We start from the raw sequence: 18,141 nt of genomic DNA on the forward strand, positions 1-18,141 counted from the left end.
ACAGCCTCTGTCCTATCCAGGCCTGCAAGGTAGAATTCGGATCATGGTAGTTGGGGGGAGGAAACATCCAGGATCTGGGGGAAAGCTGTGTTCTTCATCGGTACTACCTCGCACCCTGACTGACCCATCTCCTCTCCTAAACCCCTCTATGAGGGGATCTCCATTGGCCGACACTTGGGCCCTGGGTCTCCACTCTGCACTTCCCCCTTCATTCAATATGGTGTATATATATATATATATACATGTATATACATATACACACACATATATATACATATACACACATATATCTATTTTTTTTGCATGATGCCTTATACCTGGTCCCTTTGGCACCTCATGATCGCACTGGCTGGTGTGCTTCTTCCATGTGGGCTTTATTGCTTCTGAGCTAGATGGCCACTTGTTCACCTTCAAGCCTTTAAGACCCCAGACACTATCTCTTTTGATAGCCGGGCACCATCAGCTTTCTTCACCACATTTGCTTATGCACCCATTTGTCTTCAGCGATCCTATCATGGAGGTGTGCAGCCAATGATATGATTTTTTGTTCTTTGATGCCTGATACATGATCCCTTTGACACAGAGTGGTCACCCAGGCTGGTGGGCTTCTTCCATGTGGACTTTGTTGCTTCTGAGCTAGATGGCCGCTTGTCTTCAAGCCTTGAAGACCCCAGATGCTATCTCTTTTGATAGCTGGGCACCATCAGCTTTCTTCACCACATTTGCTTATACACACATTTGTCTTCATTGATCGTATCAGGAAAGTTTGCACCCACTGATATGATTTTTAGTTCTTTTATGTCTGATACCTGGTCCCTTCTACACCTCGTGGTCAGGCAGGCTGGTGCGCTTCTTCCATGTGGGCTTTGATGCTTCTGAGCTAGATGGCTGTTAGTGTACCTGCAAGCCTTTAAGACCCCAGACGCTATATCTTTTGATAGCTGGGAACCATAAACTTTTTTTCGCCACATTTGCTTATGCACCCATTTGCCTTCAGGATTGTGTCGGGAAGGTGTGCATCATGGAATGCCAATTTACTAGAACAAAAGTGTTCTTGCATTGAGTAAGTACTTGGGTGGAGGTCCTACATAATACTAACATTTATTTCTTTACAATCTCATGATATAGGGAATCAGGAGAGTGTGGGTGTTTCTGTCTGTACTGTGTGCTGGTTCATTGGGTATTTTAAAACAGCACCATCAATAATTGTTTTCCATCATAGTTGATATAGATTCACTGTCAATACAATTTAGGTAACTAATTTGAAGCCTGAGAAGAGCTTGAACACTGGATTTTTTTTTATTGATTGAATTGTATTCGAAGTGGAAACCTATGGTTTACTTTTAGCATACCTAATTTTGTATTGATTTGACCTGACTTGGACTAGTGTTTATTTACTTTTGTAAGGTATTATCTTCCTACAAGTATATTTGAAGTAGAAGCCACAAGCAGGAGCGGGGCTGTAGTACTGGCCACGGCGAATCTATCACACACCCCTTGGCAGGAACCTTCGTTCCTCACCATATCGGTCTCTCCACCAACTGCTTAGCTGTCAAGTCGATGTAGGAGCTGGCTTTCCTCAGAGGAGCTGATCCCAGAGAGTGAAAAACAGAAGCTCCAGTGTCTCTTTATGACGTCCCTTGGTAGTCACACTCCATCATTTTCCCAGTGCTCTGTTCATTACAAGTGATTCACTAAATACTATCCAGACTCAAGGGCAGGGGCAGAGAGCTTCATCTCTTAAAAGAAAGCGTGTCTGAAAATTGTAAGCATCTTTAAAACCATGCTAGGTCACAACTTTTCTGTAAACAAAACAAAGTGACCATACTATGGTTGATAAGGTCATTACATAATTTAAAGTGGGATGTCAGGTTTCAAAATAAAGCAGTTTGGAAAAGAGTAGTACACTTTATCTTATTAAAAGAGTCTTTTTCTACTAATAAAGTGTTGCTACATCTAGGAACTCCTCGTGATGTTTCTCTATTATCAGTGACAGCTAAAAACTTTAATGTATTAAAACAGTACTTAGATTTTTAGTATTTTTCTATATTGAGCTGTGATAAATACCTGTGCATGTTTAAACAAATATATAAATAGATTAAATAGCCTGAAATAATTTTTTAAAACATACAAGTGAGGCCTTATACTGGTGATGAGTGGTGTGGAGATGGGTTCTATGGTTAAGAATGTCTGTGATGTCTAAGTTTTTAAATTTTCAATTGAATCTGTATAATCAGTTGACCAAAGGAAAAACACTGGTAGACTAGTCATTGAAAGCAAGGCAGATACCCTTTTTCTTGCTTTGGACATGTCACCAGAAAAGAACAATCCCATCACGTCTGGTAAATAGTGACTATGCAGGAAAACCTTCCGTGAAGTAGATTGGCATAACCTCAACCTTAGACTCAAACGCACCAGAGATCATTGAGATGTACAAGTGCAGACAATAGTAAATGCTGTTTCCCTAAGGTGGCCATGTATCACGCTGTGTATTGCAGTTGACGCAATGGCAGGTCAGAGCAATAATAATCTTGGCAGCTGAGGACTGTGTGTGCACAGAGAGCCTGAGGCAGAGCAAACGTACCAGTGTTTTAGGAGGCGATGAAGGGCTTGCAGGTAGGATGGAGGCTAGGCATCATGAAGCAAGCAAGAGAGAAATGCCTTGCTTGAGAAAGTGTCTAAAATTTTCATCTTTGCCCTGACAGGATTAGACAATCACAAAAGGATTTCAGCAGAGCAGAGATAGGATATAATTTACATTTTAAGGTTTACTAGTTTCCATGTAGATTAGTTTGAAAGGCAGACAGGAGCATGAATGATTTTAAGGTCACTGGTTGGGAGTCTGTGCTAGATATCCAGTTGATGTGATGATGACGGTGGTAGAGAATTTATGGAACTTGGAGTTAAGTTGAGGGACAATAAGAGAGAAGGCATTCGTTATGTCTGCTCAAAGTTCAGCGTAAGCTGCTCCTTGTCGTTTACCTAGTTGGAAACACTGGAGGGAGAGCCCGGGGTATGTTCTCACCCCCACAGCTGAGTTCAGGGAAGGAGGTTGATGGAGCAAGTAGTTTTAAATTTATTGACGTTGACATCCCTGAGAGAGTTCAGATGGAAAGGATGAAAGGGAAGTTAGTCTTGTGGAAATACATAAGGTGACTTTAAAAAGTTTATGGAAAAATGAAATTAAAGTTTTTCCACGAACTTTTTATGTCTAAGAGGAGGCTCTGTGGCATAGTGGTTATGCGTTGGGCTGATAACCGTAAGGTCAGCAGTTTGAAACCACCAGATGCTCTTCTAGGGAAAAAGGAGTCTTTCTATCCTCACAAAGAGTTACCTTCTCAGAAACACAGGCGCAGTTAAACCCTGTCTTATACGGTTGCTGTGAGTAAGAATTGACTCAATGAGTGTGACATTTAGTTGTCCCATATCTACAACTCAGAAGAAAGACCTTGAGGATTGAGAGTGTTTGTCATGTGGATGAGATGTAGCCTTGAGAAGCAGTGGACTCATTCCAGAGCAGGCTGTAAAATGGTAAGAGGAGGCTCAGTACATTAAAGGTGAGGTACAGGAAAAGATACCTTTTTCTTTAGAAAATAGCAGTTAAAAACTAGAAGGAGAATAAATTCAGGAAATTATGATAACCAGAAGTGCTATTTAAAGAAGATACGTATTTTGATGAGAAGATAGTGACTGAAAATTATTCATTGTTTTTAATAGCATTATTGTAGAACTGAACAGAGAGTAGTTTAGATCATCTGAGGAAGCTAAAAGCCAGTTTAATTCTGTTCAAGCAAGCAAGCTGGCTGGTTTAGAAGGCTAAGTTTGGACTATAGGTGGTTTCTGATTATTTGAAGGCTCTGAACCAATAAAGGAGACTGAAAATGAAACGATAAAGACTCTGGGGCCAGAGTTGGGTGCCCCATTGGACCTGACTGAAGGACACGCCTAGAGATCAAAATCAGACCTTGATCTATTTACAGGTTTTTCTTTCTTTTTAAAATTGTTTCTTATAATTAATTTATTCTTCTGTGGGTAATTAGTTTCTTCTTTTGTTGTCATTGCTGTGTTCTCACTCATCGCCTATCTCGCTAAGACTTGATTTTTGGTGCATATTATTATCTCTACAGATCTATCTAGATAAGATCGACTGGATGAATAGTCTGGAGGAGAAACAATGGGACCAATGGTTCCGGGGGGGGGGTCACGGGAGAGGGGAAAGAGGGGCTAAGGAGGTGGTGCTGACCAACCCAGGGACAGGGGAGCAATAAGTGATCCAAAATCAGTAGCAAGGAGGGTGTGAGAGGCCGAAAGCGATTCAGCAAGGGTAAGTTAACCAAGAGAAATTACTGAAACCCAAATGAAGGCTGAGCATGATAGTGGGAGAAGAGGAAAGTAAAAGGAAATAGAGGAAAGAACTAGGTGATATAGGGTATTTATAGAGGTCTAAAGACTGGAATGTACATATGTGAATACATTTAAGAGTGTGGGGAAACATCTATATGCATATATTTATAGGTTTAGTATTAAGGCAGCAGATATACATTGGCTGTTTTATTAAATTGGCATTCCAGGATACACACCTTTCTGACTTGATTGCTGAAGAAAAATGTGTGCATAAGCAAGTGTAGTGAAAGAAGCTGATGGTGCCCAAGTATCAAAAGATATAGCATCTGGGGTATTAAAGGCTTGAACATAAATAAGCAGCTATCTAACTCAGAAGCATCAAAATCCACATGGAAGAAGCATACCAGCCTGTCTGATCACGAGGTGTAGAAGGGACCAGTTATCAGACATCAAATAACTAAAATTCATGTCAGTGGGTGCCCACCTCCCTGATAAAATCAATGGAGACAAACATGTGCATAAGCAAATATAGTGAAGAAAGCTGATGGTGCCCGGCTATCAAAAGATATAATGTTTGGGGTCTTAAAGGCTTGAGGATAAACAAGTGACCATCTAGCTCAGAAGCAAAAAAGCCCACATGGAAGAAACCCATCAGCCTGTGTGACCACGAGGTGTCAAAGGGATCAGGTATTAAGCATTAAGGAACAAAAAGTCATATCATTGTAAATGTGGGTGAGTGGAGACTCAAAGCCCATTGGTAGCAAACCGGACAACCCCTTACTGAAGGGTTGTGGGGAGGAGATGAGCCAGTCAAGGTGCAGGGTAGCAACAATGAAACATAGAACTTTCCTCTAGTTCTTAAATGCTTCCTCCTCCCCCCTACCCCCACATCATGATCCCAATTCTACCTTACAAATCTGGCTAGACCAGAGGATATACATAGGTACAAATAACAACTGGAAACACAGGGAACCCAGGACAGATGACTCCTCTAGGACCAGTGGTGAGAGTGGCGATGCCTGGAGGATAGAATGTGGAGGTAAAAAGGGGGAACTGATTACAAGAATCTACATTTAGCCTCCTCCCTGGGGGATGGACAGCAGAGAAGAAAAGGGGGGGGGAGACATCGGACAGTGTAACATATGACAAAATAATTTATGAATGATGAAGAGTTCATGAGGTAGGGGGGAGTGGGGAGGGAAGGGGAAAATGAGCAGCAGATATTAAAGGTTCAAGTAGAAGGCAAATGTTTTGAAAATGATGGCAACAAATGTACATATGTTCTAGACACAATGGATGTATGTATGGATTGTGATAAGAATTGTACTAGTCCCCAATAAAATGATTTTTTTAAAAAGACAAATCACATTGAGTGAGAAGGCCAGCCAATACCCTTCTCAAGAAGTTAGATAAAATTCACCAAAGTAATTATTTTAGGAAATATTCTGGAAATCAACCAAAGTGATGCTAATCTGAGAAGCATATATTCCTGAACTTTGGTTAAGGATAGACGTGCTTGTCTGGACTGCTTACAGCGCCCACTGTTCTGACGCAGAGATGCTGCTGGACCAGCACAACCCACGAGGACTGGCGGCTTTTAATTCCTGTGTCATAAGCATCAAAATTTGGAGCTGTGGGCAGTGCCCATGCCCAACACACTTCTTAATGGAATTAACAATCTTGGTGGTGGTTGAGAGGGGAAGAGACAGGTTCACTTAACCAGACAATGCACTTCTTATTTGAGAAGCAGCTGGGGCTAAGGGTATGTACAATAGAAACCAGACATTGACTGAACGAATTCCATACTAACGGCTTAACTAGTCACAGCACACACGTACAGAGAAGTCATTAATAACCCACCAAAGAGCAAAAACTAAAGCAGATTTGAAAATGGTTTAGAGTTTGAGTATGTTCTGAACACACAGAAAAATACACTGGTAGGTGAAGACAAATGGGTGCATAAGCAAATGTGGTGAAGAACACTGATGATGCCCGTCTATCAAAACATACAGCATCTGGGGTCTTAAAGGCTTGAAGATAAACAAGTGGCCATCTAGCTCAGAAGCAACAAAGCCCACATAGAGGAAGCACACCAGCCTGTGTGATCATGAGGTGTCGAAGGGATAAGGTACCAGGCATCAAAGAACAAAAAACCATATTTTTTGTTGAATGAGGGGGAAATGTGGAGTGGGGACCCAAAGTCCATCTGTAGGCAACTAGATATCCCATTATCGAAGGGTCTGGGGAGGAGATGAGTCAGTCAGTTGGTGCAGTGTAGCAACAATGAAACATACAACTTTCCTCTAATTCCTAAATGCTTCTTCCCCCACCGCTCCCCCACTATCATGATCCCAATTCTACCTTACAAATTTGGCTAGACCAGAGGATGTACACTGGTACAGATAGGAACTGGAAACACATGGAAACCAGAATGGATGATTCCTTCAGGACCAATGGTGAGAGTGGTGATGCCAGGAGGGTGGAGGGAAGGTGAAGTGGAAAGGGGGAACTGATTACAAGGATCTACATATAACCTCCTCTCTGGGGACTGGACAACAGAAAAGTGGGTAAAAGGATACGCTGAACAGTGTTAAGATATGACAAAATAATAATTTATAAATTATCAAGGGTTCATGAAGGAGGGGGAGTGGAGAGGGAGGGGGAAAGAGAACTGAGCTGCTGCTTAGGGCTTAACTAGAGAAGAACTGTTTTGGGAATGATGAGGCCAATGAATGTACCAATGTGCTTTACATCATTGTTGTATGTATAGCTCTATGAGCCCCCAATAAAGTGATTTAAAAAGTACATTTGTAGGTATTGGAAGCCCTAGTGTCTTGGCATGCTTCCGCACAGCCATTGACCACTAAATGACACAGACACAGAGGTAAATAGAGGGTCCTGGGGAAGGCAGGCATATATAGAAAAAGAATGTGGAAGACAGTGTTGTATGATTTAGCCAAAGGAGATTGCTAAACAGAGAAACAAACAGGAAAGCAACAACAACAAGTTGTGTGTATGTGTGCAGTCAGAGTGCAGAGCACTGTATTTTAAATGTTTAGTTTTCAATTACAGAAAGAGATAGGAAAATGGGACCCATGCATAAGGTGGCAGCGGGTGGTGGGGGTAATGGGTAATCAGTCAGTGGTAAATGTTTTAGGGAGCCCTGGGGGAAATACTGGATTATATTCCCGGCTGCTAAATGGCGAGTCCAGTTCAAACCCACTCCATTGGAGAAAGATGAAGCTTTCTGCTTCCTGGTTTTTTTTATTGTCTTTATAGCTCTGAGGTTTACATTTGGATCTTTAATTCATTCTGAATTTAGTTTTATAACTGGAGTGAGCTATGGACTCTGTATTACACTTCTGCAAATGAAAATTCAATTTTGCTAGCACCATTTGTTGAAGAGGCGTGTCTTAGCCCTTTGTCAAAAAGTCCATTGTGTGTAGTGGGATGGATTTATTTCTGAGTTCTCTGTTCTGTTCCATTGGTCTGCATTTTATCTCTGTGCTAATACCAGTTTGTCTTTACTCCCATGCCTGGGTTGGTGCTCGTTTTGTTTCAGGGAAATGAGAGATCTTCTACTCTTGTTGTTCTTCAGTTGTTGTTAGGTACTGTAGAGCAGTCTGACGCATGACAATCGTGTGTACAATAGAACAAAGCGCTGCCGTGGCCTGTGCAGTTCTCTTGATTATTATGACTGTGCCCCTGTTGCAACCACGTGGTCAGTTCATCCCCGTGAGAGTCTTCCTCTCTTTCATGCCAGTTAGTTGGCGATTTGCTGGCCCTCTGCCTCTCTTCCTTTTATAGAGTCAATGTTGTTTTCCTCTTTAAAGAATGACCCTGTGGCCTTGACCAGAATCACATGTATTTATAAGTTGCTTTGAGTAATATTTATAGTTTGTAATATTAGACTTCCTGTCTCTGAACATTGTATAGTCTTCCATTTTTGCAAGCCTCTCTCTACATACTCTTTCGGACACCTTAGGGTACATGCAGAAAGTCTGTGTAAGTCACCATCTTATCAGAAACTGATTTCTATTGTAGTAATAGCTTTAAAATTCATTGAAGGAAACCCTTTGAGTGACCTAATGTGTAATATTCATAATATAATTATATAATATTTACATTTTAATTATCTTTGCATTATTTTTATTACTATAAGTTGATGTTTTCGGTGATAGTAGGAACTATGCCAGCATGTATATCTGAGACCTTAGACTATGAATAAGATAATCCTGCCACTGGTTTTCAACTGCTTGTTATTGGTCAATTGCATCCTGCGGTGTTTATATTTTATTAAGAGAACACAGAAAACATTGTTTTCTAGTAAAGTATGTTTAAAAAAACCAGTAATTTCTTTTACATTGATCTCTCCCTGTGAATAGTCACCTAAATGGTTTAGCAATCCATTATAAAGAATGTGTAAATATAGTATTCAATATTATAATGTACAAGTATGTTACCGTTCAGTTATAATTTTAAATTGATAAAGATATGGAAAGACATCTTATTTTCAGTTACTACAGTTTCTTCTTTTTATGTTAAGTGAGCAAAATCAAAACCAGACTCCCAGCTATAGAGTTTTGGCTCATAGTGACCCTGTAAGATAGGATATAACTGTGTCTGTCAGTCCCGCAGGCTTTAAGTCTTTGTGGGATTAGAAAGTCTCATCTTTTTCCTCCAGAGCATGTGGTGGTTTCAAACTGCTGGCCTTACAGTTTGCAGCCCAATGGGTAACCAACCCCTCTTCCACCAGGGCTCCATTAAGTAAACAGGGAGTTATTAATTAAAAAATAAGAACCTATATTACCATACTCAAAATAGCATTAATGGTAGGTTGGGACATTTCTAGTATTAGTAGCAAAATATAGATAGATCTTTTTGGACTTATACATGTTTTATTTATTTATTTAAGACTTATACATGATTTTTAATGAATGAATAAAATTAAATATACATGACTTACTGTGATATAATTAAATCTTGACTTTAATTGATCTCACCATTCTTTCTGTTTTCCCTCCCCAGGCGTATTTCATTAGCTAGTCCACGTCAACTTTTTAAAGCTTCTAATATGACCCAGCGATGGCAACACAGGGAGATTTCAAATTTTGAGTACTTGATGTTTCTCAACACGCTCGCAGGTAATCTCACCTGACTAATTGATTTGTTTTTAACAATAAGTAATTGATTGCGGCATAGTTATTTTGAGTACCGCTATATGTAACATCTTTTTAGTACAAAAGTGAGTTACTGAGTTTTTGAAAGGAGTCCCGGAGGCATAGTGGATAAGTGTTTGACTGCTAACCCAAAGGTTGGTGGTTTGGACCTGCCAGGTGCCCCTCAGGAGAACAAGCGGCAATCTCCTTCCATGAGGATCGCAGCCTTGGAAACCCAGTAGGAGAGTTTCACTCTGTCCTGTAGAGTTGTGAAGAATCAGAATTGACTCTACAGCCTCCAAATATTATAACCATTTCCATTTTCACACGTCTTTTAAAAAGAAAAAAGGCAGCTTAGGATATTAAAGTAGACAGACAAGTAAAAATCCAATAAAAATATTCAAAATAGCTTTCAAAACAGTATTGGTGTGGTTTCAGGACTGACTAGAGCCGCAGTTCTCAACCCGTGGGTCATGACCCCTTTGGGGGTTGAACAAACCTTTCACAGGGGTTGCCCGATTCATACCAGTAGCAAAATGACAGTTATAAAGTAGCAATGAAAATAATTTTATGGTTGGGGTGTCACCACAACATGAGGAGCTGTATTAAAAGGTCGCAGCATTAGGAAGGTTGAGAACTACTGTACTAGAGATACAAATCCATAGATACTCATAAATGTGTAAGAAAGAGCTTTACATCAAGAAGTAATTATATATCAAGAAGCATCCCAATCTAGTCCAACTCAAGTCTTTAAGTCCAATACTAGTCCTTAAGACTCTTCCGACTCACGCAGCCGCATGCAACGATGCAGAATGCAGGAAGATTCCAGGCCAGCCCTGCAGATCCATGTGAACTGGAGATCAGTGGAAAACATGGCAGGGCTCCAATAGCTCTTTGGGTGTCCAAGAAGCAGGGAGGGGGAGGTGGGGAGAGAGAGAGAGACCAGCCTCCAGAGAGCTATATATCTTAGTTGCATTTCCGAGGAAGTCACCTGGCTGCAGCCTGATTGACAGGCTAAACTCTACCCATAGCTTCTTACAAGTGTCACATTGACACAGAGAACAGAGCTATCACAACTGATATTAGCATTTCCAGTTTTGTATTGAAATAAGTAAGTTTCAAGTCTTTAATTTAAGGCACAGCAAGAATCAAATCCATTTGATATCTGAAGAACCCGTTAATAATAAAATTGGAAATGTATCAACATGATGAAACAATGAAGTAGCAACAAAAAGGTCCCCGGTAAAATATCAAATAACAAATATTTATATTATGACCTATATGAAATCTAAACACTAAATTGTCCCATTTAAGTCCTATGTTTTTGTTTTCTAATTCTAGTATAACCAATACCAAAATGAGTGGCTTTATAAACAAAAACTTACTTTCTCGAAGCTCGGGAAGCTAGAAGTTAGGATTCATGGCACCATGTCTAGAAGAGCCTGTGTCTTTCAATTTCTTTTTCTCAATTCAACTTCTATGCCATTCTTTTTATAATTCAGAAGTGCTTGGTTTGAGATAGAATCCTTCAGATATGAGAGAAAACATTCTTCTCAACTGTGATTCTGTCTACTGTTATATGGGTGAGGATATGAACATACCACGTTGGCTAGATATAATTCAACCAATCACTGTTTAATATCATGTGATGTTACTGAAATTCTCCCAGTAAAGTGGCTTACTTTGAAAATGAATAGAGAAAAATACATAATTACTTTCAGTTTGTGATAGACAAGTTGTTTTGGGGGAATATTTATATAATTCTAGAACCATTTGGTATGAGTGCAATAAAAGAAATGTCAAGTTCTGTGGGAGGATTCTTTTATATTCATCCACTTAATCAGAGTTAGGAGAAAGTCAGGAAAATGTTCATGTTTTTTAAGGACCTGTATGACTGAGTAGCAGAAGGAGTTGGAAGATTAGAAAGCATTCCATCTAAATGTGAGAACACAGGTAGACCTTATGAAGTATGCATACAGGAGAGCTAAGCGATTGGTTTGTGTGTGTGCAAAGTATACTCATGTGCTGTCCAAGTTTCCTAGGGCAGCCATCACAGTACTACAAAGCAGGTAGCTTTAAAGAACAGACTTCCCCCCACCTCACAATTCAAGAGGTCAAAAGTCAGAAATTAGGGCTTCACCTTTAGGGTAAATTGTATTGCCTCATTTAGCTTCTGCCTCCCTGGATGTCTCCTGGCTTTTCTTGATTCCATAGATCCATCTTCACATGGCATCTGTCTTCTTCCCTGTATGCCTGTTTCCCCCTTTTATAAGACACTGCTGAGCACAGAGGCTTAGGCCACTGCCTTAATCCTTAGGATCTCCTTAATGTAACAAAAGGAAGCTGTGATTTCCAAATCCAGTGCTCTCCTGTGGACATCGACTCAAGGAGAACTCTGGGACAGCGTCGTCGACTACTCGACAGAGTTTCCAAAGATGTAAATATTCATAGCGACCGGCTGCCACATCTTTCTTCTGTGGAGCTGCTAGTGGGTTTGCATCACTGACCTTGTGCTTAGCCTCCCAGTGCTTAACTTAGTGGACCACAAAGTACATGAACAGGTACAGGGGTTAGGATTTAAATATATTGTTTTGGGGGGCTTAACATAGGCTTAAAGATAATGAGAAAGAAAACTAGAAAGGTAGTTGAAGACAATATTAATTTTCTTTCAGTTTGAGTAAACTAAACGCACTGCCATTGAATTGATGCCTACTCACGATGACCCTATAGGGGAGATTAGAATTGCCCCATGTGTTTCCAAGACCATAACTGTTTACAGGAATAGAAAGCCCTGGTCTTTAGCAGTTAATTTGCAATGGGACTTGTAAGAAGTTTTGGGGAAAATTATTGATATTAGAATTGTAAGAAAAATTCACCTGAAGACAGTATGTAAAATTAATTGGACTGGCCAGTGACTAGGCAGAGAGCAAAATAAGAAGACAAGTTGTAATAAAGGACTGAACTAGGGTCACTACGGTGGGAACTTGAAGGAAGGAGTAGCTAACGTGAGAATTCATACGGTACAAACCGCTTGACACAGAGCTAACAGAAAATGGGAAAAGGACATGTTAGGAACGACTTCCAGGCTTCTGGTCGGAATCATGGGGCAAATAGTGGTGCCATGAGTAGGCAATCAAGTCGTGAAACGTTGATCTAGGGGGAGATGGGAGTTCTATGGTAATTTCACTGTGCTAAGAAGACATCCAAGTTAAGTTCGCAAAAAATATTTATTGGAAGTATGAATCAAAGATAGTATGCAGAATTTAGGGAGAGTACATTGGCGTTCAGTGGTATCAAGAGGAAATCCCCAAGAGAGCGGCGAGATTATGAAGAAACCAGTGAGAAGGTCTTGTGCAATCCTGCCGTGTACGAGAAAGGGCGTAAAAGAGTGAAGAGAATAATCTGAGAATTTATTCAAATTGTAGTAGAACTAAGGTGACCAGATAGCCCGAGGGAGGGGAAAAGTGAGCACAGTTTGGTCACCTGCGTGCTAGAGAGACAAGGCAGGGTTAAGAGTGAGTCCAGGTCAGGCCCACGTGGGGACTTCATCTGGGGTCTGTTGGTGGCTTTACAGGAGTTCGTTTTAAAAGTGAGGACAGAGGGCAATAATAAGGACTGCATAGTTGGAGACGGAATGGGAACATTAGATAGAGATTCAATTTTGGGTGGTGTGTTTTTTTTCAAGCATTGATAGTGCAGGCGGATGACTTGAGGTAGGAATAAGAACCTATAGAAGAGGGAGGGTAATGACTCAAGTAAAGGAGCAGACAAGTTCAAGAGCTCAAGTACAGGTATTACTCTTAGCCAAAAGAGGTCCTGTTACAGACCTGAGGAAGTAAGGAGTCTTGTGAAGAACACAACTACGCTGAGTTGGGTCAGTCATTTTGAAAATCATGTGTATTTACAAAGAAGAATACATTTCATAGTCTGTTGATAAAGAGTAAAGAAAATTTGAGTTTTCATGTTAAATATAGTAAGGCCTGACAACTGGTAACTAAAAGGATTTTAAAAATAGTACAGAGAGCTAAGAAACTTCAATGACAAGTTTAATGGGCATAGTTTCATGTGGTGAATCAATTAATATATATTGATTGGGTGCATGTAATGATTATGGAAGTTAAAAATTTATGAAATGGTCCACTTTCAAATAGCTTCTTTGTGCTTACAGTATCTTTTTAAGTGTCTCTGAATATTCTATTTATTTTTAAACTTAAAAAAATCATTTTATTAGGGGCTCATATAACCTTATCACAATCCATACATACATCAATTATAAAGCACATTTATACATTCATTGCCCCGATCATTCTCAAAACATTTGCTCTCCACTTAAGCCCCTGGCGTCAGCTCCTCATTTTCCCCTTCCCTCCCCGTTCCCCCCTCCTTCATGAGCCCTCAATAATTTATTAATTATTATTTTGTCATATGTTGCCCGGTCCGTCGTCTCCCTTCACCCGCTTTTCTGTTGTCCGCTGGTTGAGTGAAAGGTTACAGAACAGACTTGTTTCCCCTTCAACAACTTGCACGCATTTTGTTTGCTGACATTGATTGCAAATGCCGGAAAGTAACAGACTCTTAGCACTTTCTCACTGTGTTCACTGCTTCTATTAATTTCAGTTTTGCTGCCCCTTTCTGCCTTCTGCGCTCTTTTGGGAAGAAGTGCTGTGCTTTGGGTCTTACATGATCGGTTGATCTGAGGGGTCTGTTCCTCTCTGCGTGTCTGTAGATTAACTGAAAATTGATTCGTGGGGTGAGTTCAGGTCTTGCTTTGAAGGATGTATAAGAGCCACAGTTTCTGGGCTTGCATCAGTCCTTGTCAAGCTAGTGAGCCTGGTCTTTTATATGATTCTGAATTTTTTTCTATCTTTTTCTCCCGTTCTATCTGAACCTTTCCCAGACATGTAGTGGTCCTGAGGAGAGCAGTCGGTAGTGATAGCTGGCCACCTTCCAGCTCTTCTTGTTTGGGGGTAGCGGAGACTGGTTCCCACTGTTTCAGATAATCATGTCTTCTTTTTTCATTGGTGCATTGTCATGGGTTTTTTTTGTTTTTATAATGAGCCACCCGTGCTTACCTGGTATGAAGTCTCTAGATCAGTGGTTCTCAAACTGTGGGTCGTGACCCCTTTGGGGGGTTGAATGACCCTTTCACAGGGGTCGCCCGATTCATAGCAGTAGAAAAATTATAGTTAAGATGTATCAGTGAAAATGATTGCATGCTTGGGGGTCACCACAACATGAGGAACTGTCGTAAAGGGTTGTGACATTAGGACGGTTGAGAATCCCTGGTCTAGATCTTGCTTGATACTGGGTTTTTTTTGGCTAGCTTATGGTTGAGAAATTTGTATTTGTAAGGGATACTGAAAGCCCTCACTGCCGTCACGTCACTTCTGACTCAGTGATCCTGTAGCACAGACGAGAACTGCTCCCATGAGCTGCTGAGACTGTCACTTTTTTTTCAAACTCTTTTATTAGCACATAACCCGACAATATACACTTCAATAGTATAGTCATATTAAGCAGTGTTGCACATTCACTATTACAATCATTTAAAAACGGTTTCTTCCTTCTCGTACTCCTTGATAGCAGCTCCCCTTTTTCTGGCCCCCTGCCACCATGCCCCCCGGGAACCCTTACTCTAGTTACATCTTTATAGATTCGCCGTGCATAAGATACTGCTACTCCTTAAGGGAGTGAACGCCTCAAATATCTCCTGTGGAGCAGCTGGTGGTTTCAAACTGTTGACCTGGTGGTAAACAGCCCAATTTGTAACCCCCATAGGGATATTGGTCTACAATTTAAACACCAATTTAAACCATGTTCTTGCCTGAATTGGTGTCAGGATTTTGCTTGTTTCGTAGAATGAATTTGAGTATTCCATTCTTTTTGGTGTTCTGGGATTGTTTGAGTAGAATTAGTATCAGGCCTGCTTTGACTATTTAGTAAAACTCTCCACCAAAGCTGTCTAGGCCAGGACTTCTTGTTACAAGGGACCCCTCTGTGCTATTGTCTGTGTCATCTAGAGTCTCCTGATCTTGTGGTGCATTTCTCCCCAAATAGTTGAGATGTACTCAGTCATTACGTATTGAGTATAATAACGTAATCTAGGAAAGTCCTGTCACGCTGAGCATGTTCATCCTCTTTTTCTTCTTCTTTATTTATTTTGGTAGGACATTAAACTTTTGATTGTTTTAGAAGTAGATGGATCAAGCTGAAGATTGGACTCTTTGCTAACATCTGCAACAGAGGGAGAGGGAGAAGGGAGAAGGGCATGGGAGTTGTGAACTGTTAGCAAGCAGCTGCTGAGTCAAGTTTGGTTATATGGCCACAGAAGGAACACTGCCAGTCCTGGTCATCCTCACAAGCATGGCTGTATTTTAATGTATTGGTACATCTACTGCGCCAGCCAGTCCTTAGTATCACTAACCATCTGTTTTACCAAGCATGATTTTCTTCTTCTACACGGACTGGCCTATTCTAATGACAGATCTAAAGAACTGAAGACAGAGCATTGACATCGTCATTTCTAAGAAGTATTCTGAAGGTACTTCTTTGAAGCCAGATTTGTTCGTTCCTCTGTCAGTTTATGGGTATATATTTAATATTTTTTCAAATAATTTTAAGGTAGAATTTTTCCTTCAATCTTCCTTTTTCATTAATACTCTGGTTACCTGGGTTCCATGTCAAAATTACATACAGATATGGATACAATCTCATCACATTTGGTTTTCTATTACGTTTCATGATAGTAAATTATCCTGCCACAGATGGCATTGTGCTTCAGGCTAGATCGTGAAGCGTCCTTTGCGACAGTGAATGCAGTACCGCTCCTGTGGGTTTGTCACGCTGGCATAGTAAACCATCGGATTATCTGACTCAGAATGGCCAGTATGAGTCCCTTTCACTCACTGATGCCTGGAATATCGACCTTTATGTGTTCTGTTAAACTTTTTCACAACTTTCAATGTTCATATATTTAAACTTCATACTTCCCATGTTCTCATTGCTAATCAGTGTTTGCAGCTGTCTTTCTTTTTTTTTTTTTTTTGGTCAGTTTGTGCCCTGTCAGCAAATGATGTTCCTGAAGGCTTTACTCCATATACATCGTTCTAGTCTACTTTAGTTTTTGATGCTGGGGAAGGACATCATGTTTAGTAACAATAGGAAGGATAAGTAAAAATGAGGGAAAGCCTTCTTGTGATGGATTAACTTAACAATTGGGCTCAAATATACCAAAGATTGTGTCGATGGTACGGGCTGTGGCAGCATTTCATCCTATTGTGCATAAAGTCACCATGATCTTGAGATTAAATGAGGGAATACGTGGAAACCATTGAGAATGATAGCTGGCACTTAATGACTGTTAGTCATTCTTAATGTTCTTTTATTAAAATATATTCCTAGATCTTAATACTGTGTTTCATCATTCCAAGTTAAGATTTACTATTTTTCCCCCCCTCCAACCAGGGCGCAGTTACAATGACTTAAATCAGTATCCAGTATTTCCCTGGGTGATTACTAATTATGAATCAGAAGATCTAGATCTCACCTTGCCAAGCAACTACAGAGATTTATCCAAGGTAATTTTGCTTTAATCATCTGATATATAATTATATCCTATATAGAAATAAATATGCCAATTTTAATTTTCATATGCCTTTTAATCTTTTAACTGTAATTATAACATATATTTATCTTAAGTATTATTAAATGTAAGATATTATAAATTTTAATAGTCATGATTAACCTGATTAATTATAAATATGCATGATTAGCTTGGTTAACTATAATAAACATCTTGCTTTTTTGTCCACATGTGTTTTGAAGAAGGCATTATCAGTGTCTTTGGCAGCTTTTGTAAGGATGTTACGATTTGATACAAGTGCATGAAGGAAGTCAGGAGACCTCAGTAGTGCTCCTGCCTGCAGACGAGTGTCCACCACCGTGTTCTCGCCCGTTCCGATCCTCTCTTCAGTGCGACAAAGTGGATCCTTTCTCGGGTTAACTTTGCTTGACACTCCAGTGCTTAAACCTTTTTGGAATTCATTGACTGCAGAATAAATCTTTTCTTATTCAGAGCTTTGCCTTTCTGCCTTGCCTGTTCTCTCCCTACTTTGTGAACAGTGCGTTTCGTATTCCTCTTATACACCATTTTCCACTATTGCCTCCGATGATTTTCTCTGCCTGTTGCCATCTGGTCAATCCCGACTCCTTGTGACTCCATCTCCTGCAGAGTAGAGCTACATGCCTTAGGATTTCCCATGTCTTTGGTCATTGTGGATGAACCCTGTTGGCTCACTGGTTGAATTACTCAGCTGCTAACCAGGCCGTTGGTGGTTTGAGCCCACAGTTTGCTCCACTGGTGAAATGTGAGGCGATCTGCTAGCATAAAGATGGACAGCTTTGGAAATTCTGTAGAGCAATTCTACTCTATTCTACTGGGCTTCTATGAATGGAATCAACTCAACAACAGTGGGTTTGAGGTTTTTAGCTTTCTGAAGTAAGTCAGTGGTTATTTCTTCCAAGATATGGTGGATTTTCCCTGCCAGCCCTTTGAAATAAGGTGCTTAACCTTTTGCACCACCAAGGAATCCTTGTTTGTTTCATCCTACCCACCAACTTCACCCACTGTCATTAAGTC

The 18,141-nt window shown here is 40.3% G+C and overlaps 1 protein-coding gene across 2 annotated transcripts in view; it reads left to right on the top strand.

Moving 5' to 3' along the window:
• Nucleotides 1-18,141, top strand: part of LRBA (LPS responsive beige-like anchor protein) — a 706,055-nt gene that overhangs the window by 488,259 nt on the left and 199,655 nt on the right. For both annotated transcript variants that reach the window (XM_075543710.1, XM_075543711.1), the window contains exons 43-44: nt 9,373-9,488; nt 16,968-17,080. In XM_075543710.1, coding sequence (XP_075399825.1) covers nt 9,373-9,488; nt 16,968-17,080 — 229 coding nt within the window. The remainder of the gene's footprint in view (nt 1-9,372; nt 9,489-16,967; nt 17,081-18,141) is intronic.

The sequence above is a fragment of the Tenrec ecaudatus genome, chromosome 3, assembly GCF_050624435.1.
Source record: "Tenrec ecaudatus isolate mTenEca1 chromosome 3, mTenEca1.hap1, whole genome shotgun sequence".
Classification (NCBI taxonomy): Eukaryota; Metazoa; Chordata; class Mammalia; order Afrosoricida; family Tenrecidae; genus Tenrec; species Tenrec ecaudatus.